General features: G+C 39.3%; 2 protein-coding genes across 3 annotated transcripts; both read left to right on the forward strand.

Moving 5' to 3' along the window:
- The first annotated feature begins 403 nt into the window (after positions 1-403).
- On the forward strand, positions 404-19,099 carry LOC127756581 (uncharacterized). The gene is made up of 36 exons (XM_052281936.1): positions 404-886; positions 1,150-1,237; positions 1,748-3,981; positions 4,328-4,442; positions 4,935-5,732; positions 5,929-6,211; positions 6,289-6,767; positions 7,533-7,659; positions 7,739-7,863; positions 7,977-8,647; positions 8,765-8,882; positions 8,966-9,082; positions 9,353-9,447; positions 9,941-10,092; positions 10,647-10,702; positions 10,790-11,003; positions 11,609-12,028; positions 12,134-12,417; positions 12,519-12,604; positions 12,671-12,757; positions 13,521-13,782; positions 13,873-14,295; positions 14,370-14,466; positions 15,229-15,548; positions 15,681-15,791; positions 15,976-16,143; positions 16,287-16,415; positions 16,524-16,613; positions 16,728-16,834; positions 16,927-17,075; positions 17,378-17,460; positions 17,543-17,638; positions 17,764-17,886; positions 17,987-18,070; positions 18,178-18,318; positions 18,459-19,099. Exons 1-36 carry the CDS (start codon positions 603-605, stop codon positions 18,804-18,806), a joined length of 9,564 nt encoding a protein of 3,187 aa, XP_052137896.1. The 5' UTR covers positions 404-602; the 3' UTR covers positions 18,807-19,099.
- Positions 19,100-20,384: 1,285 nt separating this feature from the next.
- LOC127756582 (serine/threonine-protein kinase STE20-like) lies at positions 20,385-26,052 on the forward strand. Of its 2 annotated transcripts, XM_052281937.1 has the most exons (9): positions 20,388-20,726; positions 21,161-23,789; positions 23,876-23,959; positions 24,094-24,246; positions 24,476-24,639; positions 24,713-24,860; positions 25,007-25,129; positions 25,207-25,294; positions 25,500-26,052. In XM_052281937.1, the coding sequence occupies exons 2-9, from the start codon at positions 21,399-21,401 to the stop codon at positions 25,679-25,681; spliced, it is 3,333 nt and encodes a 1,110-aa protein (XP_052137897.1). In that variant the 5' UTR covers positions 20,388-20,726; positions 21,161-21,398; the 3' UTR covers positions 25,682-26,052. The 2 variants fall into 2 exon arrangements, 1 of the variants encoding a protein (XP_052137897.1); XR_008013245.1 differs by lacking the exons at positions 25,207-25,294; positions 25,500-26,052 and having other exon boundaries at positions 20,385-20,726; positions 24,703-24,860; positions 25,007-25,128.
- Positions 26,053-26,664: the final 612 nt, after the last annotated feature.

Genomic DNA, 26,664 nt, shown 5'->3' on the forward strand with positions numbered 1-26,664 from the left:
ACCCACATGAGTTAATGACATGTGGGTCAGGATAGCATATCTCAAATTTTGTAAAATTATAATGGCATGGTTCCAATTTTCCCAAATAAAAATAGCACCGAGAACCTATTTTACAAAATATTTTTTATATAAAAAAGTGACCTGTTTTTCCATCCGGCAAATTCACAAATGGTCAGAGACAATGCGGTCTTTCTCTAAGAGAGACAGAGAGTCTAGGAATTGTCATGTATGAAAATTTTAAAAGTGGTAAATAGTTAAATATCTCCGGATTGGACCGGAGCAAACACCCTACGGCCCAGGTAAGCAACACATGAGTTGGGCCAACCCCCTCACTAATGGGCCGATCCTGTAGTAGGCCCAGCCCAACCCACCTGCATCCACCCCTATCCTCGCGCACGCCGGTCGCACCCTTCTCCGACGAGAACCCCAACCGCCGCAACCCGGAACTCCTCGCCGGCTCGCCGGCGTCGCCGCAAAACCTCACGTCCCCACCTCGACTCGCCTCCGGCTTCTCCTCCTCCGCCGCCGCCGCCGCTTCGAGCCACCCATGGGACACTAGAGAGTAGAGAGAGGAGCACGAGCCCCCCTAGGCCCCGCTGCGGATGGTGCTCGCGGAGGCGGCGCGGGCGCGGCTGCTGGCGGCGCTGCGGCCGTGGCTGGCGGCGGAGCCACGGGAGCTGCGGGTGGAGCTGGGCCTGCTCCGCTCCCGCGCCGTCGCGCGCGGGGTGGAGCTCGACGCCGCGGCGCTCGGTGATGCCGTGCCGGGGTCCTTCCCGGCCAGGGTCGACCGCGTGGCCGTCGCCGAGGTCGAGCTCGTCGCCTCGCCCTGGGCCGCCCCCGGGCTCGACGCCGTCGTGCGCGGCGTGGACGTGGCGCTCACCCTCAGGTGATTACTGATTCTCCTGCTGGCTGCTGCTCCCCTTGCTCGGCCGTCGCGGCTTCCACCCCTTCGTGGCTGTGTGCAGTCGTAGTGATGAAACAGCAGAATAGTGTGAAGTGCGTGCGTCTCTTGCAGATAGTGTGAACTAGCTGTACAAAATTTCACTCACTAGATTTTGCTACAGTTGTGCTTAATCATCACATCATAGCATTGTGGGGAAGGATGGATTATTTGAGTCAGTCACACAATTTTTTTTTCTATTTATGAAGGGAGCCTGCTCCAAAGAAGCAACGGCCCGACATCAAGGAGTGGATCTCCAATGAGAAGAAAAGAGTAATTGCAGCAATGGACCCTCAGGTGTGAAATTCATGCCTGTATTATGTTCAGCTGTAAATGTTTTGAGTCATATGCTCCCTAAAAACTGAAAAAGGATCTTCTCATCATGAAGCACATTGTTGTTAAACCAGCCTGTCAAATGCCACATTTTCGTTGAAAACTTTCTGCCTTTATTTTGTTTTCAATTCACTGTAATGGAGATGAAAATGGTAGACGCCTCAGTGGTTGATGGCAATGTGTGCGCACAAGCATAATGGTGGAACAGAATATAACTGCGAAAGCGGGAAGCTTAACAAATGCACATTGCAGTGATCTCATTTCCACTTGTGTGTACTTGTACACTACTGATAACTTAGTTTATGCTAAGACTAGGTTATGGAACTGTGGGATGTCTTCCTCACTAGCTATGTGTACTTGTGCATTACTGACAAACCTTTGTTATGTTAATCGCTTACACTTTCATTTTTAGCTGTGTTATTGTGGTGTTTGCTCAAGAACTGGTTACTATTTTTTACCTTGTACTTTCTATAGGGCCAAATGTTGCATGGGAAGATTGAAGATTTAGTTAGTTCTTTGGAAGACAAGTTTACCTCAGTATTTTCCACTGCACTTCTAAACTGTAGTAAGGTTCGGTTTGATGATGTCACAGTACAAGTCCGATATCTTGATGATTCCCATCTTGTCATATTGAGGACACATGACCTACAATTTGGTCCTGAGCTTGTTTTCCGTTGCTCTCTGTTCAGAGGATTAGTTGGGTCTTATATGCCATCTAGAAAGAAGAATCATATGTTTGTCAAATGTGATCACTTTGAGTTTTTGCTGAAGGGGAATGATCATACAGATTGCACTGTATCTTTGACTGGGACAACTGCTTCTGTTAGGTTAGACAATCTCCATCTTACTGCTTTTGGAATTCATGTTGCCAGTGCATTCTGGGAAATTGCACCCAAATTTATTCCATCATTGATGGTGATATTGGAAATTACAAGCCAAAAGGAAGATTATGAGGTTAGGAGTGGTAGAGAGCTTTGGAAAATAGCTGCACAAAAGCTTGAAAACTCAATAGCATGTCGCAGATTTTCTTTAAGGAAGGCCATGAGCTGTGCCTCTTTCTGGCAGCACTATGTTCATACTTATATTTTGTTATTATCATTACTTGGATATCCTTCTGGCGAAGTTATAAAAAGAAACTGCAGTAGGGTACAAAGCATCAGGAAAGTCAGGGAAACTATTAGAAATCATTTGAAAACTGTCAGTGAATTAGAGGAGAAGATCCCTGTAGAAGCTATTGCTAGAGGACGAAGTGCAGCACGTTCAAAACTAACCGTGTCACAGCAACAGAGCGAGCAAGAATTATCAAAAGCACTTTTGGTTTCAAACACATTGAAATTTCTCTCACCCTTGTTATATGTTTGGAAGTTTCTTGTATTCATATGCTGGTCACTGTGGAGATTTATGAGCTCTAGAAGCAGAGGGTGCAAATCCAGTGTGCAAAATTTTCCTTGTGCTTCTGATGATTCAGAAATCAAGGTACAGTTCAGCATCTGCCTTGGTGAACTTTCTGTAACATTTTTACCCCTCAGTGATCACCACTTCACTGGTACACCAAAGTTAAATAATGGGAACAAGGCTTATCACATTGACACACCTTCAGTACATCTTGTAATAAAATCATCATCCATACTTTACACAGATGGTTTCACCACACAGTCATTTTTTTTCGTAATTGGTGAACTGAAGGCAGACGTTTCTGGTATACCAAAGTTGTTACAAGCAGCCAATGGCAGCATTACTAGGAGGAATTCATCTTTTGGAACAGAAGAGTTTTCTGAAGATATTAATTCAAAGACAATACTCTGGAGTGACTCTGCCAGTATGCATCCATTTTCTGGAAAACAGCCTGATGAGTCCTTTTCCTACAATGGTGATTCATCTATTGCCCTTCTACAGAGTGATATGGAGGAACTGTGGTCCTTCTGGACGGTAGTAAGCACTTTCTACAATGACTCAGGTGTGATGCATCATGAAAAACCTTCTGTTATTTTTGAATTCAAATCATTTCTCATTGATCCTTACAAAAGTACAAGTGGTTTTCAGCAATGTAGATTTACAGTTGGGAGGGTAAACCTTGATGTGGATTATTTATGTGCTTCATCAACTTATCTCCTCTACAGGCAATTTGTGCACTACAAAGAGCTGAAAGAACTAACTGAAAAATCAGCAGAATTTTCAAACAGAAGTGATAGCTGTGCGACACGTACAAGTGGAATTGCTGATAAATTGAGATCATTCAATCAGAGACTGAAGTTTTTGATTGCAGATGCTATTCCAATAAACACCCTTCAGATTTCAGCACTCATTGCAGGTCCAAGTATCAGGTTAATATTTGATAAAAACAGCCTGTTGCAAAACAGCAAAAATAAGCAAGTCCCCCTGTTTTCTCAGATGAATAACACGTCATGCATAACTCTCAGCCTTGCGTATGTTGAATGTGTTATCTGGCCAGCATCTCTATCTTCTTTAACTCAGAAAGCTGATTTGCATGTCAAAGAATCACATGATACATTTGATGGAGTGGAGGAGCAGCTAGAGTCTCATCGTTTAGCACTGGATAGTGCAGGACATGTTTATTCAGGGACTGTTGTGTTGGATTCTTGCTTCAAATTTGCTGATTTAACTCTTCTAGTGGATCATATAGAGGCAAATCAGCAGTTTCACATTTTTGGACCAATGTCAGCCAATTTCCAGCTGTCAACAAGCAGGTAATTTCCAGTCTTGCATTCCTACGGCCTTGTGAGTTCAAAAAAAGATTTTAGCATGTCATCTTGACAATTTTTTTTGGTTGTGTTATGAGGTGTTGAGTCCAAATGGTTGTCCAAAATATCAAGTACCCAAAGGAAATATAATGAATATGAGGAGTTCCATTTAACCTTTTTTTTTTTAGCATTTGCATGCATTCCTTAATTTCAATAAGTTATATTCCTTTTTTAATTAATTTCTGCACTCCAACAAGTCAAGTATTTCTGTTTCAATCTGCATGGTGCAGTGTCTATTTAGTTGAAGAATTTATGTTGACAATTCCTTCCATTGTACCTGTACACTTTCCAGGAAGTATGCCAGTTCCTTCTTTGTCACCAGAAACATTCTCTCAATAAACTTGGGAGGAAGGATTGTTGGTTGTATGGCTTTCTTATTCATGGACGATCTGTTTCCCATTTTCCAGGTTTGTGTATGTGCAATACTTTAATTTTTGAACACTATGCTTTTAAAGAGCTTTCAAATACTATTGGATTTCAGAGTGCTTATGAGGCTTTTTGAGAGGCATCATCACAGAATAGCTGAACTGTGTTTGACTTGGATGCACATACATCTCAGAATTTAAGTTATGAGCAACTTACAAAAAGGTCGCTAGTCCCAGGTCACTAGGCTGGCCTAGGGTGGTTTTGGTTGTGTGTTGCCTTGTGTGATTCTATTTGTGGGTGTATTTTGGGTGAAGGGCTTGTGAGCCCTTGGTTGTATGGGTGGTTGTTTTTCTTCTCAATGAAATGAAGTGCAACTCTCCCGCACTTTCTAAAAAGATCAACTTACAAAAAACTCTCCCTTTTTCCACCATAAGTATTTCTTTGTGCTTATTACAGTCCACTTTATTGTGCCTGCTTTAGCAAAGCTCACTTGATTATGACTGCTATAGCATTAACCCTATGCCATTTTGCAGGTTATCAAAGGCATGCAAATGTTGGCATTGAATTCTGAGTTGGGTGACATTAAGTATTCTCAATGTTTTATTGGAAGGTTAGCATCGTTTTGCAACAGGCATATGGATGGAAGCACAATGGGTACTGCTGTTGAGTATATTATCCATGAAGAAACAGTTGACTGTTATACAGAACTCGTGGCTGAGATGAAACTTGATTTGGAACCAACACACATCATCGTTAGTGCTTCACGCGATGGACTTATCTTTAATCCTGCTATGTTCTCCAACAGTGACATAAACTACATCAGTAGCTCAACTGTGTTTGAGGGCGTAGCAGCACTGGAATCTCTTGACATATTAGCTTTAGGTATTTGGTTTTCCAGCAGAAGCTCTTCTCTGAAACTTCTGCTTGATGGAGAATGCACAGACCTCCTTGTTAACTTGTCTGGAATTCAGTCTGTCGTTTTCGAGAACCAACCTCAGATGAGTATTTGTGATGATATACTACAGTACAGTACCGTGCTTAGCAGCTCTCCATATGACAAGAGTCAGTTCATTTTATCGGATTGTGTATTTCATCTGTGTGCTGGTCCCAATAAAGACAGCCTGATGAATGATAAAATGCAAGTTGAATCTATAAGTGGTTGCAGTACCGATTCTTCAGGAATTTATTATTTTATTGAACTTGAATTTACTGAGGTTTATATTGGAGACTACAACATGCACAATTTTTTAATTGAAGTCAATAAACCAAGCAAACAGAAAATTGCTCTGCTCATTCATGATGATCTTCAGATTGTCAAATGCAAAATCAAGGTGCACCATCCTTTTTTTAATTTTTTCAATACTAGTAGACAGATGTGATTCTTGGTCGTTGATATCAAAATATTGTTCCAACATGCTTTAGTACTCGTGACATATCATAAGATGATTCACACATTTGTGTCTGAATTGTTCAATTCATTTTCTTTTGCTTCTTTGGTATTAAGAAATCTATAACTACGATTGGCAGGGTGGTTTGATCTTCCTGGAAACGTTGTCTCTAGCTAAGTTTGTTGTCTGTTGCAAAATTTACTTTCGGCTTCTTATGGATCTCTCATCGTGGGCAGCTTCCAACTCAGTCAAAGATTCAGTTACTTCAGTATCTGCAGGAAGTGAGACTACTGTGACCAACAGACCACATGTGTCTAGTGGTGTTCATTCCCAAAGCGAGGAATCACAATTGGGTTCCGTCAAATGTCTAGATGTTGATTTGTCTCAGTTTTCTCTTACTCTTGCTATTGCGGATGAATCTGGTAACTGAACTTATATACCTTATTCTTATTTTGTATGCTGCCGATTAGAAAATTTAATATCCTTTCCCTACATTTAGGTAGATACCAGGGATTAACACTTGAAGTTGATGCGATTCTTCAACAATTGAATCTTGGCATGAAGATTTTGTTTGAAGTGAAGCGTATTTCGATTTCCAGTATTAGTACCATGCCTAATACTGGCCATGTCAAATTGAGAGATGTGCCAGCACCCCGTTTTCGATCCAGCAAATCTCTTGCTCTTCCATCACAGTCAGAAATCCAAGAATATCTTCCCTTCCTAGAAGCAGATAATGTGCTTACTTATGATCATGATGCTCCTTCAAGCTCAAATTCTACAGTGGAAAGTTCGACAGGCAACCCACCACTAGAACTTTCTTCACACAAGAGTTACATCCTTAGGCATTTCGCTACTTATCTGAAGCTTGAGAAAAAAGAATTGAATGGCGACTTTAATCTGATGCGCTCAAGTGGCGATTGGTTTGGAAACGGTTCTGTTTCTGGTTTGGAGGTGACAATGTCACTCTCAAGCATCGAGGTGGTCCCTATCTGTTGTTATTAACTTAGGCTGTGTTCGACACTCACGGTTGGAAACGGTTCCCTCCGGCACGGAAAACGGAGCAGTTCATTAACGCGTGATTAATTAAGTATTAGCTAATTTTGTTTTCAAAGATGGAACAATATGATTTTTTTAAACAACTTCTGTGTAGAAACTTTTTGCAAAAAACACACCGTTTAGCAGTTTGAAAAGCGTGCACGCGGAAAACGAGGAGAGGTTGGGAACCCGGACAAACGAACTGAGCCTTAGTATAGTGGTTCAATATTGGACTATTGGTTTTTTTAGTAGTTAGCCTTTTCTTTCCTGCTCCTATTATGCCTCTCAATAATTTATGGGTAAATCGGTAGCTCCTTTAGCTTCAGTTCCAAAATTCTGGAGAAAATGATTTTTTTATAGTTCTGCCAAATGTGTTTTCAGAGTTAAAGCTTAAATGGCACAGTTATTCTAGCACCTTTTTTCACAGCTATATGCACTTCTGCCCTAACTATGAATACCATTCTAGAGCCTTTTTCCCATCAAATTTACATTCTATTTTCCCCCAACACATGCTGTTTGCATTCAATTTTGTGATAATAAACCATTTTTGGATAAATAAATTACTGTGATATATGGTGAGCAACATGGAAATGAGATCATCTCTGATCAGGCTATCATGCTATTCTAGAATATAAGGACACCCAAGTTAAAGTTTATGCAGTCTAAAAGACATTTCGTTCAATGGATGAAGTTTCTAAACCTCTGCAGATGATATTGTCTTTATTCGCTCCATTTCATGAGATTCTGAGGTCTGGCTCAACTCAGAAGGAAATACAGACTGGTGACACTCCTCACCAGGAATTGCTGGACAATAGGGATTATACTATACCTGATGGTAATATACTTAATGACGTCAATTGAAGTCTTTTGAACTGAAATCCTTTGTGTTAATCCATTTACTGCTGCCCTAACAGGAGCAATTGTGGCCATACGGGACCTCGATCAACAGATGTATGTATCAATAAAAAACACTGGAAAGAAGTACCAAGTGGTTGGCACATACCATTATTCTCTTTCTAGTGAATGTGCATTATTTAAGGTAATAGCTTCTTATGTAGGTACTGGAATGAATTTCTTACTAGTAATATTAGCTTCAAGGATGGGGCAGCAATGTTCATGCTTGTTTAAAAATAACATTTTGACCTTTTTCAGGTGAAACACCATAAGGGATGGAGATCAGATACACCATGCATTTCTCTTTTATCTTTATATGCAAAAACTGATGAAGGCAAAGAACTGGCTCTTAGTTTCTCTCATGGATCAGATTTGGTTGAAGTTTCTTCATCTGTTGACAAGCCTTCTTCACTTTGGACCACATCTCCTCTTAGGTTTGATGGATTTGAGGATGATGGTGATGATGGTAAATATTGCAAGATTATTTCAAGAAGTTCTAACCACCTTGTCAACAAGAAAAGCAATTATGGCATTGCATTTAATGATGGCTTACTGGAATTTGTTAGAAAGCCAGGAAATCCATTTAAAGTGAAGGTTTTGGATGAATCCCTTTTTTCTGATGTTGCAAGGCCCTTTGTACCCAATGTGAACTTGGACAATAACACTTACTTAGATGTTGAAAATGAATTGCCTTTTGGCATGGGGGATAGCTTGGAAACTGGTGTGAGTTCACAACATGTAATCATCAGTATCGATAAGATCGTTTTTACCATCACCCATGAGGTTCTTGATACTGGTAATGTTTTTCCACTTGTCCAAAATTGCATAAATGATACTCGGATTATCACACAAATATTCCCATCCAAAATCAGGATTCTAAGTTCATTCAAAGTCATAATACACTACTTCAATGCAAGGAAATATCTATGGTAAGTGTTGTGCCAAATTCTAAATAGTAATTGTTTTGTGGATTACTTTCATTTTTAGTGTTCTCGTAGTTTTTGACTTGGAGATTAAAATTCGAATTCTTGCTATCTTACATACAGGGAGGAACTTGTCTCACCTATCACTGCATATATGTTCTTCCGATATAGATTTTTCAACCTAGTTCCAGTTACTAGGTGTAGAAGGATGCCACTTCGGTTTTTTGTTCAATTAAAACAGGTGCAAAGCTTTGTATATGCTTGTTTTCATCTACATAAAGTTGTTTTTTGGTATCAAGTTTTAACTGTCCTTCATTATTACAGGTGGATATATTTGTCAATGAGCTTTCAATTGACATCCTTCTTTATGTGGCTGGCAAGTTAAATGTTATGGGCCCATATGCTGTCAAAAGCTCAGCTGTCTTTCCTAATTGCTGCAAGGTTTAAATTTGACCATTCATGCATGCATTTTAACATTCTGTTAGAGTTTTAAATTCTATTTTGAGATGTGAATAAAGATTGCATTGATATTTCAAAAAATGATTGGAGCTGTAGACTTTAAGCTTTTTTGCCATATCATAGATTCTGATGCAATATGTTATGTAATGCTTCTGTTCTTCTGATTTTCCTGTCCTCTTCACTGCCATTCTTCTAGTTATACAGTTTCATTCTAATCTTCTGACTGTATCAGCATACCCTATGCCTTTGCAGATAGAGAATAACTCAAGGCTGACACTTGTATGTCATTTTCAAAATAATGAGGATGCAATAGTTTCTGGCCAACAGTCAGCTTCAGTTTTCTTGAGGTCTGCGTCATTTCATATGTTATACAAATTATTTTATTCTCAGCATCTTAGCAAGGTCTATTATGTGTATACGATATACATTATTGAGAAATAGTGATACATGACAAAAACAGTCGTATGGGTGCTTTGTAAAGCGTGGATTCAGCAAACTGGATGGAGTAGCAATTATAGATCATGTTTGTGGTTTGAGGCTTTGAGCTTGAGAAACTCGCTCCTAGCTAAGGTCAATGCTTTGGAATGAGCCATCACTGTTTCTGCAATGTTTATTCTAGCTATTACTCTATTTTTTAAATGTTGATAATGTTTCTATAACACTATGAGGCCAGAGATGTAAAACAAGTGTTTCCACTCATTGCTCTCCTAGCTTCTATGTCTTGCATGTTGTTGTAATTTGTCTATTTCGTTCTAACTTAACTTTCTTCTTTGATCCAGCTTGTGCTTTGAGATTCTCAGCTTGCTGTATTTGACACAATCGATGTTTACATATCTCCAGGCACTTGACATTTGAGGATAATCATCCACCCGATCAAAGCATTGTTTCTATTTCTTTATTCAAGGAAGGGTTATTTTCAACTGCTCCAATCAATGTTTCTCTCCAAGATTCTGGCGTATTTGCATCGAGAACCCGCGTATTGTCTCTCAAAGGTATTTCACTCAACAACTATAATCATTAATGCACTTGTTCTTTCTTTCCAGATTGGAAGTTTTTTTTTAAAAAAAAAAATTGAATCTTGTATTCTTGTGTTGCTTGATTATTTGAAGACCCTTTCTTTAGAATGCGGTGACCACTTGAACATTGTTTATTGCATGTTCCTGTATTTATTTTTATTTATTTATATATTTGTTAATATTATTGGTCTTTTCTTGTGGCATACTTAAGCTGTTTGGTAATACATGTTTTTTCAAAGAAGGTTAATACTCATGGTGTTATACATCAAGAAACTTGGTTTATTATGTTACACATAATACCAGCTTGCCTTAATGCTACCTTTGTTTCCATTTGGGAATTGGGACTACTCTGTCTGAGATTTGGCTTTGCTATACAACTAAGAATTACTATCCTGTGCTATCGGATTTTTCTTGTTTAAATGATATATGGCAGCCCATGTTCTAGTCTTCAAGCAAGTTCCTGTGTGTTTTGTCTTTGGTGTGTTACTGGTATTTTAGTGTAATGCTTTTTCTTTCTCTGATTTCCATAGATTCAAGAAGCTTCTCTGGACCATTTGTTGTGGTCAAGGTCTCCCAGAACTCTGAGGTAGGAAAGAAAATGATGTTGCACCTCATGTTAACTACTGATTGTATTTTGCTTTTGTTTTTTGATAGTTGATGTGATTAATTGCAGGAAGGCTTATCCCTTTCAGTTCAACCTTTGTTGAGGATCTATAATAAGAGTGACTTCCCCCTTGAACTTCGGTTTCAGAGGCCACAGAAATCAAGCGAGGAAGCGGCATTTGTCACAGTTAGAAGTGGAGACATGGTTGATGAATCTACTGGAGTATTTGACTCTATGGATTTATCTGGAGGATCCAAAAGAGCATTAATGTCTCTAGCTCTTGGCAAGTAACTGTACCTTTTTCTTGATATGATGTTATCGTCTGTTATGCATGATCCATAACTTAGAGTGCATTGGTGGATAAAAAAATGTAGGAAGAAAGGGGGTGGAAATGGTTCTTAATGATGGCATCAATATAATTTCCTTCTGCAATATTACAGACATTGCTTTCTATCTACTTTGGCTGACTTGAGTAATTCCCTTGCACTAACATTGCTTAGTTGAGGTTTAAACACAGCTAAAATTTGGTAGCAACACTGTTTCTCAAATTATCAACCTTTGCACTGACCCTTAATTCCTTATATACTTGTCTTTACATGTGTGGTTGTTTTCATCTGGGTAGTAAATGCTCTATGATTCTGACCATAAAGTCTTGCACTCTATGTCCAAATAACTTAATATTCTGTCAATTTCCAGTCCATGCATATTTTGTTTTGCATGTGGTTCATTTCGTTATGGTGATAGCTTGGACCTTTTCCCATTGTCCAAAAGAATTTCCTTGTGGTAGTAGGCTTCTATTGACTGGACAAATATATTTCTATTTACTTCTATAGTTTTCAGGAGGGCACTTATCTGACAATATTTCCATCCATGGTTCTTGAATTTCAGGAAAATTTATGTTGTCAATTAGACCTGAGATTTCTGAACATTCTGGAAATTTTGGTCCGACAACTCTAGTGAAATGGTCAGAGGACATTACTGGTGAAAAAGCTGTCCGCATATCTGGTGTTATGGAAAAGCTTAATTATAACATAAGAAGAGCCTTCAGTATTGATTCCATGAAGTCTTCTTTCAGCTCTTTGAGTTGCGATGTTTCTATCGATGGCCAACATGTGACAGCTCTTCATTTCTTAGTTCATACTCTAAGTAGAGAGGTCCCTTTGCATCCTACAAATGGAAGTCCTGTATTTGACAGGAACGCAACAGTTGCATTTCAGTTACAGAGAGAAATTTTTATTTACCCAACTGTTCAAGTGTATAATTTCTTGCAGACAGACATACATGTGATTCTGACCGACTGTGAACCAGGTAATGTCTTATTTATGAACATGTAATTGTAGAGAACTATATTCTCTTATTGATGGAAGTTAAGAAAGCGATACACTTATGGGGGTACTTTCTACTACAATGCAGAAAATACCAGAGATGATAACTTTGATATTATTGGCAAGCAGGCAACAATCACAAGTGGTTCAAGTGCTTATTTATATGTGAATCCTGCCATGTTTACTTTTTCAGTCAAACTAATATCATACGGTTCAAAGTCCAAGGCAGTTAATACTAGTGATTGGGTTAAGAGAATGCAAAAGCAGATAAGTCGAGCTCAATTTCTTGATATGGAGCTAGAATTTGTTATTGGGACTGGGAGATTCCATTCTTCTTTGAGATTATTACGCCAGGAGAAAGGCTTCTTGGAGGTAGGCAAACTTAACTTGTGGCAAAATGCATGCCTTGAGACATAAGAGGACTCGAAGGTATCAAAATGATGTAGCTGATAGTCAATGTTTTTGTTGTGCAGGTTGCAGTGTTCACAAGATACACACTACATAATACCAGTGACTACCCTTTGTTGTGCACAGCTCCCCACAAAAAATCACTACCTATGTATGTGAATCTGAATAATTGGTAAGCATTCCTACATAGTTGCTCATAGATGCTGATTTATTGCAGGTCTGGAACTGTAAAGGAAACCATTAACCTTCCTCCTCAGGATGGCTGTATTCTGGCCTCAATGTCAATGAGCTCCTGGTTTACAAGGTAAGAAATCCTGTTGAATTCTTTTCAGTGTTTATTGCAATATAATTCTTGGTGCAATCTTGTAAACATTCATTCTATTTCTCTGATTCTCTCGTATCAGTCTGTCTCTGCAATTGCCATTTTCCATGCTGATGTAGTGTGTACTAGTATATTGCTACCTGCTGTGCTGTTGTAGAGCTAACTCAAAGGAGACTCTTTTGTCATAATTGAATGATATACCCAATGGTGCTCCCAACTAGCCCCTAGCTTATTATACAAAATCGGATGTTTTGCGGCAAAGCTGGAAATATCACTACCTCAGTTGTACTTGGGTCTGATTAATTTTTATTTCCCTTTTCTCTTTTGTGTTTATCAAAATTTTAAGTTAACTCCACCTCTAGGGCAAATAACCTATGCAATTCAATAAATACATGTAAAACAGCAGAATTACCCTAATTATAGAATTTGCTTTAGTTGCTGTGACTAAATGGGAAAACTAGCATCGGCTGATAACTGCTAGAATATGCTTTATATTAGAGTGGATTATCAGTTCAGATGTGTCACATTGAATCTGCTATTTAAATGAATTAATCCATCCGAATTGATTAACTTGCCACAATATCTATGATTGAGAGAAAGAAAGTTAGGAAGTGATTTCACTTTGTTCATCCGTAGATATTCCATACTAGCATAAATGTAAAGCAGTATTCATTAAGTACTTTGTCCAGCAACAAGCCTGCAAAACATGTAGCTATTTTAACATGACAAGCTTTATATATGGCAGGTCAAGTAAACTGCGAATAGGCCTACAACATGAGAAAGGATCAGAAGCTTTTATTGATTTGGAAGCATTGTCTGGCTTCTCTGAATTTTCGCTGGAGATCCATGATAATATATTGCCTCGTAGAATGGCAACATTTGGCATGTATTTACAACCTGTCCTGTATGACTTGCCTGTGCCATCACAAGTTGTATTAATTGTTCCAAGATATGTTTTTTCAAATGAGTCTGCTACTGCAGTTGCTGTTCGCCAATGTTTCGTTGAGGTGCTTCGCTTTTGCTCTGATCTTCTGACATGTTTAATATTTTACAATTACACTCTCATACCATACTCAGATTTTAGTTTTCATGATTAGGATGATATAGATGGAGTGACAATCGAAGCAAAGCAGAGGGCTACCTTACATACATGGAAACCTGAAAAAAGGCGAGAAGTAAACTACTTTGATTTGTTTGTTAAAAAGCACAGAAATGTATCTGAGGATTCACACATTTTTATTCAGTTTTGTCCAAAAGAAACTGGGTATTGTTGGTCTGGACCAATTTGTGTTTCATCTATTGGCCGATTTTTTGTCAAGTTTAGAAGATCACAAGGCACGGTGACAGATGATATGAAAAGGGGTACCTTACAAGATGGGAAGTGGAAGCAGTTTGCTTCTGTTGACGTCATACAAGAAACTGCTTCTTTTGTTCTACACTTCAGTAAGCCCCCAAAGGCTGCACTACCATATCGGATAGAGAATTGTTTGAATGAAGCATCTATCATGTATTTCCAGAAGGTATGCGTACATTTACATCTATTGATTATTTGATCCAATAGACAATAATAATTAAATTTTGCTGAATTTTCTAGGATTCAGTTGAATCGGATGTATTACACCCTCAAGAGTCAGAACAATATACATGGGATGACTTAAGCTTACCCCACAAGTTGGTTGTTCGAATTATTGGCAAGTTCTTAATTCCTATTCTCTAACGCTATTACATGTTGACTTGTTGAGTGCTGCTGGTTATTACTTGTTACAAACTTACAATAGTTATTATATGGAAGTGCACAGAAAAAACTACCTTGAGCTCCAGTACTGTAATATGAGATGTATTTGCAAAAGCATGATCTAGTGCCTAGCAGTGACCCTACCACTTGGTGCTTGAATGATAAAACTGTGCTTGTGTACTTCTGTCAATGGGAGACATTAGCAATCAGTTGTGAGCAATTTAAAAAGAAGCATATTACTACATGATGACTTTTACTGCAGTGAAATATATTGGTGGTAGTGTTTTGGCATAAACTAGTAAACGAAACAAAAAGTAATGGACCACAAATGAGTATGTTGTGCAACTGATTCACTAGCAGTTCATGTGTTAATATTGAGGGTGTTATTGTTGGTAATATGCCTGCTAGATATTCACATGATATTTGTTCCTAGATATCTATCAATGTTTAGTTAATTCTCTGATATACTTCAGTATAGACTTTCTTGTCTGCTTGGCCATCAAGTCAAGATTTAGCCCATGCTACCCATTGTATACGTATGCACATCCTCACTGGAGTAGAACTGAACGGTTGAGTTTTTCTCATAGCATTGGAGCATGGATGTAAACCTAACTGTCACTGCTTCCAATCAGCCTGAACCTCCAGCATTGATGGGGGTTCTTTAATGTCTTCCATGTTTCTTTCATGATAATTTCTAATTATCTGATTTATTACTCAGATACACCTGCACTGCGTGAAATTAAAATTGACAAAATAAGTCCATGGAAGCCATTCTTGAAGATGAGTCAAAATAGCAGGCTTAATATTGATTCCTCATTCAATAATGGACTAAGTTCAGGAAAACAAAGATTTGATGAATCATTTGGACTGAGGGTGTTTAAGATTGGCTATGAAGTGTATGCTGATGGTTTAACTAGAGTTCTACGGATATGTGAACACAAAGACAATCCTAAAGCTGATAACATTGAACACCCTATAGCAAATGTACAGTTCAGAATGACTTATATGTGTATTCATCTCCTTGAGAAGGGCCAGCAGGTTTATTCTGTTCTGGATTTCAGTAGTCTCAACATGTTTATGCTATATTCCTCTTGAAGACTTGAATTATCTGCATTGATATTTGCAATTTAAAATCAAATTATTTATCTTTTCATGTTTGCCTTTTTGAAGGGTGAGGAAAAGGGCCAATCACCATCTGCAATCTTAGCAGCAAGATTCCAGCACATATCTGCTGACTCAGTTATCACAGATAGATACAGGCACATCTCTCTTGCAATTCACGTAAGTAGTCAGTAATTGTGAACTACATTTTATTGCCAACTGTAAATTTTGAATAGACTAATTATCAGAGGGAACAAACTAGTACTGAAACTCTCCATATCTTATATTTTTTTTATGTAAACAGTGATTCTTTTGTCTATTTTTATATTATTTAAGAATGTATCTTTAAATCAAATAAATGCAGTCAGTTAACTTGGATGAAAAATGGGAAGGAGCTTCATTTGGGTCAATTCTTAGAAGGAACAAGCTTCAGGATGCTACTCTCAGTGAAAATATTCTTCGCATAATCATTAAGCTGAATTCGACCAACTCAAGTGTCAAACAAGTCCAATATTGTTCCATAATTCTACAGGTAATGAAATGGGTGTTCTCGCTTCTTGTTAACACACAGAACAGTCTGTTTTCGGAGTATCTCTAATAGTTGTTCCATTTTATATCTCACTACTACAATGCCATGATAAGTATAAATTCTCTGACCAAAGTAAAATGTCACAGCCTATTGACCTGAAGGTTGATGAGGAAACACTAATGAAGATTGTGCCATTTTGGAGAACATCCCTTGCTCCTCCTGGAACGCCAAGCACACAATTTTACTTTAGGCATTTTGAAGTACATCCAATTAAGGTGCTTTATTCTTTTATTTATATTTTTGGCTTTGTTTCTGTGATTATGACTTTTTTTTTTCAACGGAATCACTGACTGGGTTTTGCTTATGAATGCATTGCTCTAAAGATTATCGCAAGCTTTCGACCTGGAAGTCCATACACAACTTATAGTTCTGCTCAAGAGGCTCTGAGAGCATTATTGCATAGTGTTATAAAGGTACCTTTGAAGTACTAGCTTTTATGTTATGTTAAAATGCATAGCTTGTTTATTTTGGAAGGACTCGCATTTTATATTGTAATTTTATAATTTCATACTTTACTCTTTCCGTAGGTGCCTGAGATTAGCAGTTCAGCCGTGGAGCTCAATGGTGTTCTCCTAAATCATGCTTTGGTTACTTTCCGTGAGCTATTTCTGAAATGTGCCCAGCATTATTCATGGTACATCTTCACACGTTTTCTTTTTTTCTCATTTTTTTGTTGTCTGTTTTTGATTATACACAAACAAATGACTATACTTCCTTAATTGATAGGTATGTCTTGAGGGCAATCTATGTAACAAAGGGAAGCTCATTGCTTCCTCCATCTTTTGCCTCAATTTTCGATGACTCTGCTTCTTCAGTTATTGATGTTTTCTTTGACCCTTCTGATGGCTCACTCAACCTTCCTGGGCTTACCATAGGTAAAAAGTCTTGGTCCCATTTCTTCCAAACTGGATAGCATTCTCTCAGGCAAATCCTTGATTGGAGCACTAAAACTACTTTTACTCATCAAAAGATGTCTACAGTTAACTTATAACTGTGATGTTCATTAAAGGTTGTCTCTAATGATTGTTCTACAAGTTTGTTCAAGGCACGGACTGTGTTATACTTAGGCAGACAGCATTATAATAAGTTTGTTCTATTGCATAAAAGTATAATAATGGTGTGTCCTTCAATGTAGATTTTAACCATTTGACTTGTTTTACTCCTGTGGCTTGTGCAGGCATGTTTAAGTTTATAAGCAAAAATATGAAATCAGGCGGTTTTTCAGGAACAAAGCGATACCTTGGTGATCTTGGAAAAACTGTGAGATTCCAAAACTTTCTTACTGGATCAATACTTCAATAGTGACTTCGATTGGATTAATGTATTGTTTGGTCTTCTGTAGGTTAAAACTGCAAGTTCAAATGCACTATTCGCTGCTGTAACAGAAATTTCAGATAGCATTGTGAGAGGCGCAGAAGCCAATGGTTTTAATGGCATGGTATAGCCTCTTTTTATATGGTGGATTTCTTCATCCCCCCCCCCCCCCCCCCCCCTGTTTCTTAAGAACTCAATGCATTTCTTTGCAGTGATAAAAAGGTATGAAGCAGTTTTCCTGTTTTGTAGGTTACTGGCTTCCACCAAGGTATTTTAAGGTTGGCAATGGAGCCATCAGTATTAGGACAGGCTATATTGGAGGGTGGTCCTGACAGAAAGATCAAACTTGACCATAGTCCTGGACTTGATGAGGTTCTTTCCATTACTTTAGAAGCTTAATTAATGAGATCTCATGAGTATGACACCGTACATTTATCCAACATATATTTACACAATCTCTGCTAAATTTCAGCTATACATCGAAGGATACCTACAAGCCATGCTTGATGTCATGTACAAACAAGAATATCTTCGCATCAGGGTGATTGATGACCAGGTAACCCCCTCGAATATTTTCTTGTTTTGCTACATACTGCGCGTTTTAATTAATTCACTGCATTTTTGTTTCTGGTCAAACTGTAATAATGAACCCTTTCACTCCAGGTTATTCTAAAGAATCTGCCACCAAATAGTGCTCTCATAAATGAAATCGTCGACAACGTAAAAAGCTTTCTTGTGAGCAAGGGATTATTGAAAGGAGATTCTTCCACAATCCAACCCTTGCGACATCTACGAAATGAACCTGTAAGTTTCTCTTGATTTGAAAATTGAAACCAACATCATGATGACAATTTCTGTAATTTAGATTTTGGCAGCCGGCATCCAGGATATGGAAACCATGAACATGGCATAAACTAATTCATCTTGTTCCAACTGCTTGCCAGGAGTGGAGGATTGCGCCGACGGTGCTCACCCTCGCAGAGCACCTGTTCGTGAGCTTCGCCGTGCGCGTGCTGCACCGGGAGGCCACCAAGGCCATCGCCGGAGTCGTCTCAAAGGCGAAGAGACCAGCCGGAGGCGGCGAAGACGACGGCAAGGGCGAGTCGCCGTCGTCGTCGTCCGTGGGAGTCCTCGCGAGGCGGAGCAGGGTGTGGAGCGTGGGGAGGTTCGCCGTCTCCGGCATGGTCGCCTACGTCGACGGCCGGCTCTGCCGCCACATACCCAACCCCATCGCCAGGAGAATCGTCAGCGGCTTCCTCTTGAGCTTCATTGACAGCAGAGACAACGACTAGGCAAAGTGGTCCTTTGCTCATACATAGCACTCGGTGAATGTACAAGTTGTGTATATGCTAGCCCACACAATTGCTCACTGCCATACTTGTAATTTACTCTTTTCTTTTCGATTACATCTTTTTTTTCGATTACATGAAAGACACGTGTACATACGTAATGTAACGTTGTACAGCTATTTTGACCGCGGTAGAAAGGAATGGGGAAGTAAATAAGATCAGGAAACCCCCATTTCACTTTTTATTAGAATTTGCTGTAATGGTTTTGGAAGGATGGATAGTTGGACACTTTGGAATAGGATCAAGAGCGCAATAGTCCCCCTTTTTTATGGGTGTCCAAATGCGTGAATCTTTGCATGTTCTTAAATTCCAAATGGGTCATAATTTAGTTAGAGAATCAAATCATGAAGCATAACGATGAGCGTCCAAATTACGAAATATGCGAGAGTTCGGTGAGGTCAGCAGCGTTAACGACGTCTCAGCTCGTTTGGTCGGCAGGAGATTGAATTAACAAATCGCATCTTTGAATTGAAAGAATTGCAGATGGCACAACAAGAAGCAAACAGGACAGCGACTACACATGGCAGCCACGCCACTGTCGACGCTTGCTACACTTGTGGCCCTAATTGAAAGCCTTCATAGGAGGGTAAGATTGGTCCATTATTAACGAAAGAAAACAACCTTCCCTCTTGTTGAGATAATTTAGCCCATGATTTTGTCTTTGACACTCATGATTGCTGTGGTATATACACACAAAGATCATGGTTTCCTTGGGACTAAATCGATAGTATGTTTTACCAGGAATTATGTCTCTTTTGTAGTATTACCTCTGTCCAAAAACAATTGCAAAATCCAAGGGAGACAATATATAGTTTGTGGAAGAATTTTGGATGTTGAGGAAATACATGGCGTTGACAAAGAACTAGAGCAGATTTTAAATGGATTGCTAATTTACTAAAAGATTGTAAGGTCCGATTGGTTGAGCTACGGTTGATAAGCCGTAAGAAAATAATAGAAGAAAATAAATAATTAATGGGCAAACATTTTATGTTTGTATATTGGTAGTTTACAAACAAATTTTGAAAAAAATAATACAATGAAAAAATCAATAAAATTAACTATAAAATTTTAAAATTTAAATTGTAGCCACAACTGATAAGCAAACTAACATATTTAAACATTAATGTTCAAAGTTTATAAAAGTTAATCTAAAACATGCCCACTATCATATTTTCAAGGTTATTACTCCCTCCGTCAAAATATAAGGAGTTTTTTTTATATGGAATAAATTCCATTACCCCATAAGGATGTGTTCCATAAGAGATAAAGGGAGTTTTTTTTTACATGGGATTGAGGGAGTATTAGCTTATTAATAGTTTAATACCAGTGTAAGTAAAGTAATAGAGGGGCAGCACCGCGCCACCGCATCTTCCCTTCCATGTGGCTCCCTCGTTTTTGCCGGCAAAATCCAACCAAAATTTCCCAACGGAAAAAAAAAAAAAAACCAAACGAGGTTTGCCACGCGAGCGAACCCAAACGGCCAAACCCGAGGCGGCGCACTCCTCCGTTACGTTTTCCGTTCCCGTTCCAGCCGCGTTTCCTCTCGCGGCGGCCTCGCCATTTCACTCTCCTTCCCTTCCCTCCCTTTCCTCCTCCACAGCCACCGCGAAAAATCCCAAATTAATCCCGCAAAAGAAAATCATCTCGTTTCTATCTATCATTGTCACTGTTTCTTGATTCGAGCTTCTTCTTCTTTTTCTTCTTTCTTTTCTTTTTTGGCGCGATCGCGGCTTTGGTTTCCCCCGAGGCGGCGGGGGGGAATGGATTCTTGGAAGCAAATCACGCGGATGAATCGGGCCCGGCCGTTGCGCGGATCGGCCTGAGCCGTGGACGCGCGGCGCGGGGGGCGGGAGCGGGATTCAGGTGCGTGATTCCGCTCGGATTATTCCTAATCCGCGGCTAGGAGAGATGGATCTTGGTTTACTGTTCATTATCCCTCGTGTGTTCTTGTTTGGTGTTGATCCCTAAATTAGCTGATTCCCCTCCTCTCTATTTGTTGCGGTTGCAAGCTTGCAATGTAAAATTGTTCGCGCGATTCGTTCCATTTTGGTCGGGGTCGTTGCTTCATCCTTGATCATTTCGTTTCCTGCAATCCTTTTTGTTGGGTTATTTATTTTTCCTTTTTTTGTTCTAAGAAATGCAAAATACTTTGAAACTAGTGAGTGATCTCACGTGTAGGAATGGAAATGGAAATGGTAACCACGTATCAAAATCGTTGATAGTTAGAATCTCGCAGTTCAATTGATTCCAGGTACCATAGAATGGATGTTAATTTCGTTTCCTTTGATTTATTACAGCTAACCGCTTCGCTTGGTTATACCAAAAGCAAAAGAGGCAAGATCCAGATTAGGCGTGCAAGCATATTGGTTTGGTCTAAAGAGATGAATGGTTCGATATTTGAAGGCAATCATGCTTCAGAAATTTGTGTTTCAAAGCTAAGTGGAAGGACATCATTTGCGGTCCGTGTTAATCAAGTTTGTGCTTATCAAGAAAGATCTTCTGGCAGAGCCCTTCATTTCGTTTGCATTGAACGAAATGAATAACCAGGTTGGGTCCAGTAACCAGAAAAACCTGAATGTTGCCTGCTATGAAGATCTGACTAAAATCCTTGGTCTTAGTAGGTTTGACTCTGAGAACCTGTCAGATGTCTCAAATACTGGTTTGCCAATGAGATGTGCTTTGGATCCAACAAATCCGGCGCGTATGAGGTGCATACCCCCTGAGAATGGGCTTAAATCAGCCGATGTTTCAAGTGATAATCTGCAAGATATGTCTTCTTGCTGTGATAGTCCACACTCACAGTCTGGAAAAGCCAAGTTCATGTGTAGCTTTGGTGGGAAAATCATGCCCAGGCCAAGTGACGGGAAGCTCAGATATGTTGGTGGAGAAACACGTCTAATCTCAATACCAAGAAACTTCTCATGGAATGAACTTGTACAGAAAACTCTGAAAATCTACAGTCAGCCTCACATCATAAAGTATCAGCTTCCTGAAGAGGATCTTGATGCATTGATATCTCTTTCATGTGATGAGGATCTTCAGAATATGATGGAAGAATATAGCAGCCTTGAAAAGGCCAATTCCTCACCTAGACTTCGAATATTTCTTGTCTCGCAAACTGAATGCGAGGATTCATCATTAGACTCAAGAAGCTTAGAGAGTGAACCAGAATATCAGTTTGTAGTTGCTGTGAACAATCTGGCACAACTGAAGAGGAGCACCAGCGGCAACAGTTTGATGAGCCAATCGAAACATCACTTGGATAATTCTCCACTCCATTTCAGAGACACACCTGTGCGTCAAACAGATAGAGATAGTGGAGCTAAATCTTTGGGTGGAAATTCCTTAAATGAACCCCCATCTCAGTTCTTTATTGATCCGTTCACACAACCAATGGTGTCTGAGTCATCAGCAACTCCTTCCGCATGCTTAACTCGGCAGAGGACCATGAAACAATCAAGGATGCAATCATCTGCAGATAAATCAATATTGAACCAAGAATATGAGAACAAAAGTGAAGTTTACAATGGATCAAATCTGAAAACAATGTTTCCTGACCATCAACATAATAAACAAAATAATACAGACACAGTTATTGGAGTTGGAACTTCCCCACGCCGTTTTCAAATTCAAAGCCAGGTAAAAGACTTGGCTGTGCCTCGAAATGAGAGTGGCTTGAGTTCCCACACCAACTATGATATGCCTATTCCTGTGGAAACACCCTTTTATTCTGAAAAGTTATCCGTGCACCCAGAAAATGCAGTGTTATCTGCAGAAGGCATGACTCATGCTTTTTCCGATCCTTTGCTGAAAGACCGCACACAAGTACTTGCAGCCAATTTGTCATTAGCTGCTGGCTCCCACATAGCCTCATCATTTTCTCAGGAAATATATCAAACCAAGGAGCTAGAGAGAAAATTAAGCGTGACTAGGCCAGATTTTGTTTGTGTTAAGCCAACTGATGTTGCTCGAACAGAAGAACCAAGGCACCTTGTTTCTAATCATACTGATCAACCGTATAATCAAGGCATTGTCAGCGGAACCAGTGTGGAGCCAACAATATATTACCAACAAGACAGTTTGTCTAGTAATGTCAGACAAGGACATGATGGTGGTTCTACTGTTCAACAGTGGGATAAGCCTTATCATCAGGAAAACAGGGCAGGTACAAATGCTGCTCACCAGTTCTCTTTTGTTGATACAGGGCTCAAGTCCTACCGTGCACGTGGTGCGAGGATGTCCTCAGATGAGTTAGATGCTCTAGAAAGCTCAGTCCCAACATCAGTACCCGCTAATGATCATTCCTGCTCATTTCTTAATGAATGTTCTATTGGGTCCAGAATAGAGAATTCAGATCTTGGGTCTCAACTAGACAAACTGAATTCAGGACGTGCTGCTGCAGATTATGAAACTGCTGGCTGCGTGTCCGGGAATGATAAAGTTTTCTTGCCCATAAATTCTTTTGATGCTTTTGCCTCCCAAATATCTATGGTAAATAGAGAATCTAGTGTGTATCAAAATGGAAAGTTGGACCAGTCATCAGTGCATAACTATGGCTTGGCTACCTCTCCACTTACTGGCATGAGTGACTCTAATGTGAGTGCGAATTTGCCGTCATCTCAGAATCCACTTCCTGTGTGTGTTTCGAGCAGAGAGGTCCCTCTTGAGTACAATATTACCCGCAATTATGTAGTGAATGGATTTGATAATGAAAGCATGAAGCTGAATGACAGAATGCATAACAATGTTCAAATGGACGCACCTGTTATAGTTGAGGATGCGACTGATAATGCGCCTTTAGGCATTCTGTCATCCAGACCACTTGTTCCTCTTGTTGAAGTGGCAGCTGAAGAACAGCAGCAAGTTATTATTTCATCACTGAAGGATGATGATGCTAGGAGTGATGTGCCAGAGTTAGCCAATGAGGTATTATTTGTTATATATTGAGCATGTTTCATACACCATACCATTTGAATGGCTGACTGTATCCTTTTTGTTATTCCAAATCTTAGGATCATGATGATGAACCAGCTGCGGATGGATCCATAAGTGATGCTGCAGTTGCTGAACTGGAGGCCAGCATGTATGGCTTACAGGTGCAGTTTGTTTTCTAAGCAATTATAGTACTAATTTTTAAAAAAAGATGGTTATTTGATGAAATAACATCTTCATCATGTTTATTTATACTATGCAAGTCATAAATGTATGTTGTTGGTGTTTTTATTATTAGATCATAAGAAATGCTGACCTTGAGGAGCTACGTGAGTTGGGATCCGGCACATTTGGAACAGTATACCATGGGAAGTGGCGAGGAACCGATGTTGCTATCAAACGAATTAAGAAAAGCTGTTTTGCTGGGAGATCATCTGAACAAGAGAAGCTTGTGAGTAGCATTGGCATCACTCCTTTTAGTCATTTGGCAGCTTCTAATCATGCAAAATGAAAATGTGACAGAAACATGTTGGCTGTGGAAGTAACGGTCTTGTTTGCTTTTGCTTATTACTACATATTTAAGCACCTGGACTACCGATTTGTTGGAATTGAAGCCTCCATGGTAGAACTTATTATCTTCTCTTTTGCTTAACGTGACATCAACATGGTTTTCTCTACAGACCAAAGACTTTTGGAGGGAAGCACAAATTCTTTCAAAGTTGCATCATCCAAATGTTGTTGCTTTCTATGGGGTGGTTCCTGATGGAACTGGAGGAACATTGGCAACTGTGACAGAGTTCATGGTAAATGGATCACTAAGGAATGTTCTTTTAAGGAAGGACAGGTGAGTCGCGTATGTTTCTGTTCAGTGCTTTCCACTCTGCAGAAGGATCTCACTGTTTGCTAGATCTCTGCAGAATGCTCGATCGTCGGAAAAGGCTCATTATTGCTATGGATGCGGCATTTGGGATGGAATATTTGCACTCCAAAAGCATAGTCCATTTTGATTTGAAATGCGACAATTTACTTGTTAATTTGAGAGATCCTCAGAGGCCAATCTGCAAGGTAACTTCTATCCACTCCAAGCACTGGGCAAATTATTAGGAAGTTGTTGTCAATAAGCAGAAAAACAGATCATTTTAGTTCTTGACCATCTAGCTCTGATGTCATTGAAATGTTCAACTAATAATTCGTGACAAACTGAATCACAGGTTGGAGACTTCGGATTATCAAGAATTAAGCGCAACACTTTGGTTTCTGGTGGTGTACGGGGCACTCTTCCATGGATGGCACCAGAGCTTTTGAATGGAAGCAGCAGCCGAGTGTCTGAAAAGGTGAAGTATTTCATCAGACTCCTTATCGTTTTTTGCTTGTAATCGTGTATAACCATTCTGTGCCTGATATCATGTAGGTGGATGTGTTCTCCTTTGGGATAGCTTTGTGGGAGATCTTGACTGGTGAGGAACCGTACGCAAATATGCACTGTGGCGCTATCATAGGTATAGCTCGATCACTCACTTCTTGTTTTGATTGCATTCCTGTATTGATCTACAAATGAAAGCAAGATTTTGGATCAACATACAGAACTCTTCATCATATTTCATGCTCCCATCGTCTAAAATATTCTGAAGTTTGTTTCTCAATCCCCCTCCCCCCCCCCCCCCCCCCCCCCTTGTTATAACTTGCATGATTGATTGTGACAAGGCGGTATCGTCAACAACACGCTTCGGCCTCCGATACCCAAAAACTGCGAGCCTGAATGGCGACAACTGATGGAGCAATGCTGGTCGGCCGATCCTGACATCCGCCCCTCATTCACGGAGGTCACCGACAGGCTACGAGCCATGTCATCAGCTCTAAAGGGGCATTCTCAGGGAAACAAATGAAGGCTATTTCATCAACCGGCAGAATATTTGATTGCAGCGGAGATGGATCACTAACCTGCCCAAGCTCCTACATCTGTGTGCATAGATTGAATTTTATACTATACATGTATATTTGTTGGTCATGGTGTGTATTCTATTCTGATGTATGTATGCCTATGCTATTCAATTTTTTCACCCGCTTTCTTGAGAGTTTCTGAAGTGTAATTACATTTATCTATCTGAGCAAAAATGTACTGCATGCAGGCTCTTCTTGTGGCCTCACTTCTCTTACAATTTTTTGTGAGCCTGACCACGGAAGATGGCCTGGCACTTGTAATTATATGGCATATATGAGCTGACAGAAATATATTGAATTGACACTTTGTGAACCTTGAATTGAGGAAGGAATAAATGAATTTACTTCTTTTCATAACATAACTATACTATTGTCTACTTCCTCCGTTTCACAATATAAGATTCACATTCATATTAATGTTGTCTAGATTCATTAACATCAATATAAATGTGGAAAATGCTAGAATGACTTGCATTGTGAAACGGAGGGAGTACTATCTTGTGATCTCTGGAAGTCTTGGCCAGGTTAGTTAATCGGCGTTTGATTTTATTAGATATACATAGAAATCTCACACTATACATTTGTTACTTATTACTGCCCCACTATATGTCCTAAAATATAACATCTTATTAACTATGTATCTAGTCATACACTATATATTTTAATTCCTAGATTAAGAATTACTATAAATAATAAAAGAAATTTGACAAAGAAATATAATTTCACATCCTTTTGGGAAAGAAGAATGCATTGCAAAACAGGAGGGGTGGTGTCTGATAGGCGGTTGATTCCCTGCTGGTTATATTGGATTAAGATCCTCTGTTGACATGTGGGCTCGATAGTGCTAAACGAGGATTTGCTTCCGGTTCTATTTTAGATTTTTTTAAAAAAAAATATTTTTTATTAAATTTTTTTTTTTAAAAAAATT

The sequence above is a fragment of the Oryza glaberrima genome, chromosome 12, assembly GCF_000147395.1.
Source record: "Oryza glaberrima chromosome 12, OglaRS2, whole genome shotgun sequence".
Lineage (NCBI taxonomy): Eukaryota > Viridiplantae > Streptophyta > Magnoliopsida > Poales > Poaceae > Oryza > Oryza glaberrima.

What these genes read in the sequence shown, in the direction of transcription:
- LOC127756582 (XM_052281937.1), top strand. Translation starts at nt 21,399, where the DNA reads ATGAATAACCAGGTTGGGTCCAGTAACCAGAAAAACCTGAATGTTGCC. An exon ending in GTTCTTTTAAGGAAGGACAG is followed by an intron (nt 24,640 to 24,712) that starts GTGAGTCGCGTA and finishes AGATCTCTGCAG; the next exon opens with AATGCTCGATCGTCGGAAAA. An exon ending in CTCAGAGGCCAATCTGCAAG is followed by an intron (nt 24,861 to 25,006) that starts GTAACTTCTATC and finishes ACTGAATCACAG; the next exon opens with GTTGGAGACTTCGGATTATC.
- LOC127756581 (XM_052281936.1), top strand. Translation starts at nt 603, where the DNA reads ATGGTGCTCGCGGAGGCGGCGCGGGCGCGGCTGCTGGCGGCGCTGCGG. An exon ending in TCTGACCGACTGTGAACCAG is followed by an intron (nt 12,029 to 12,133) that starts GTAATGTCTTAT and finishes ACTACAATGCAG; the next exon opens with AAAATACCAGAGATGATAAC. An exon ending in TTCGCCAATGTTTCGTTGAG is followed by an intron (nt 13,783 to 13,872) that starts GTGCTTCGCTTT and finishes TTTCATGATTAG; the next exon opens with GATGATATAGATGGAGTGAC.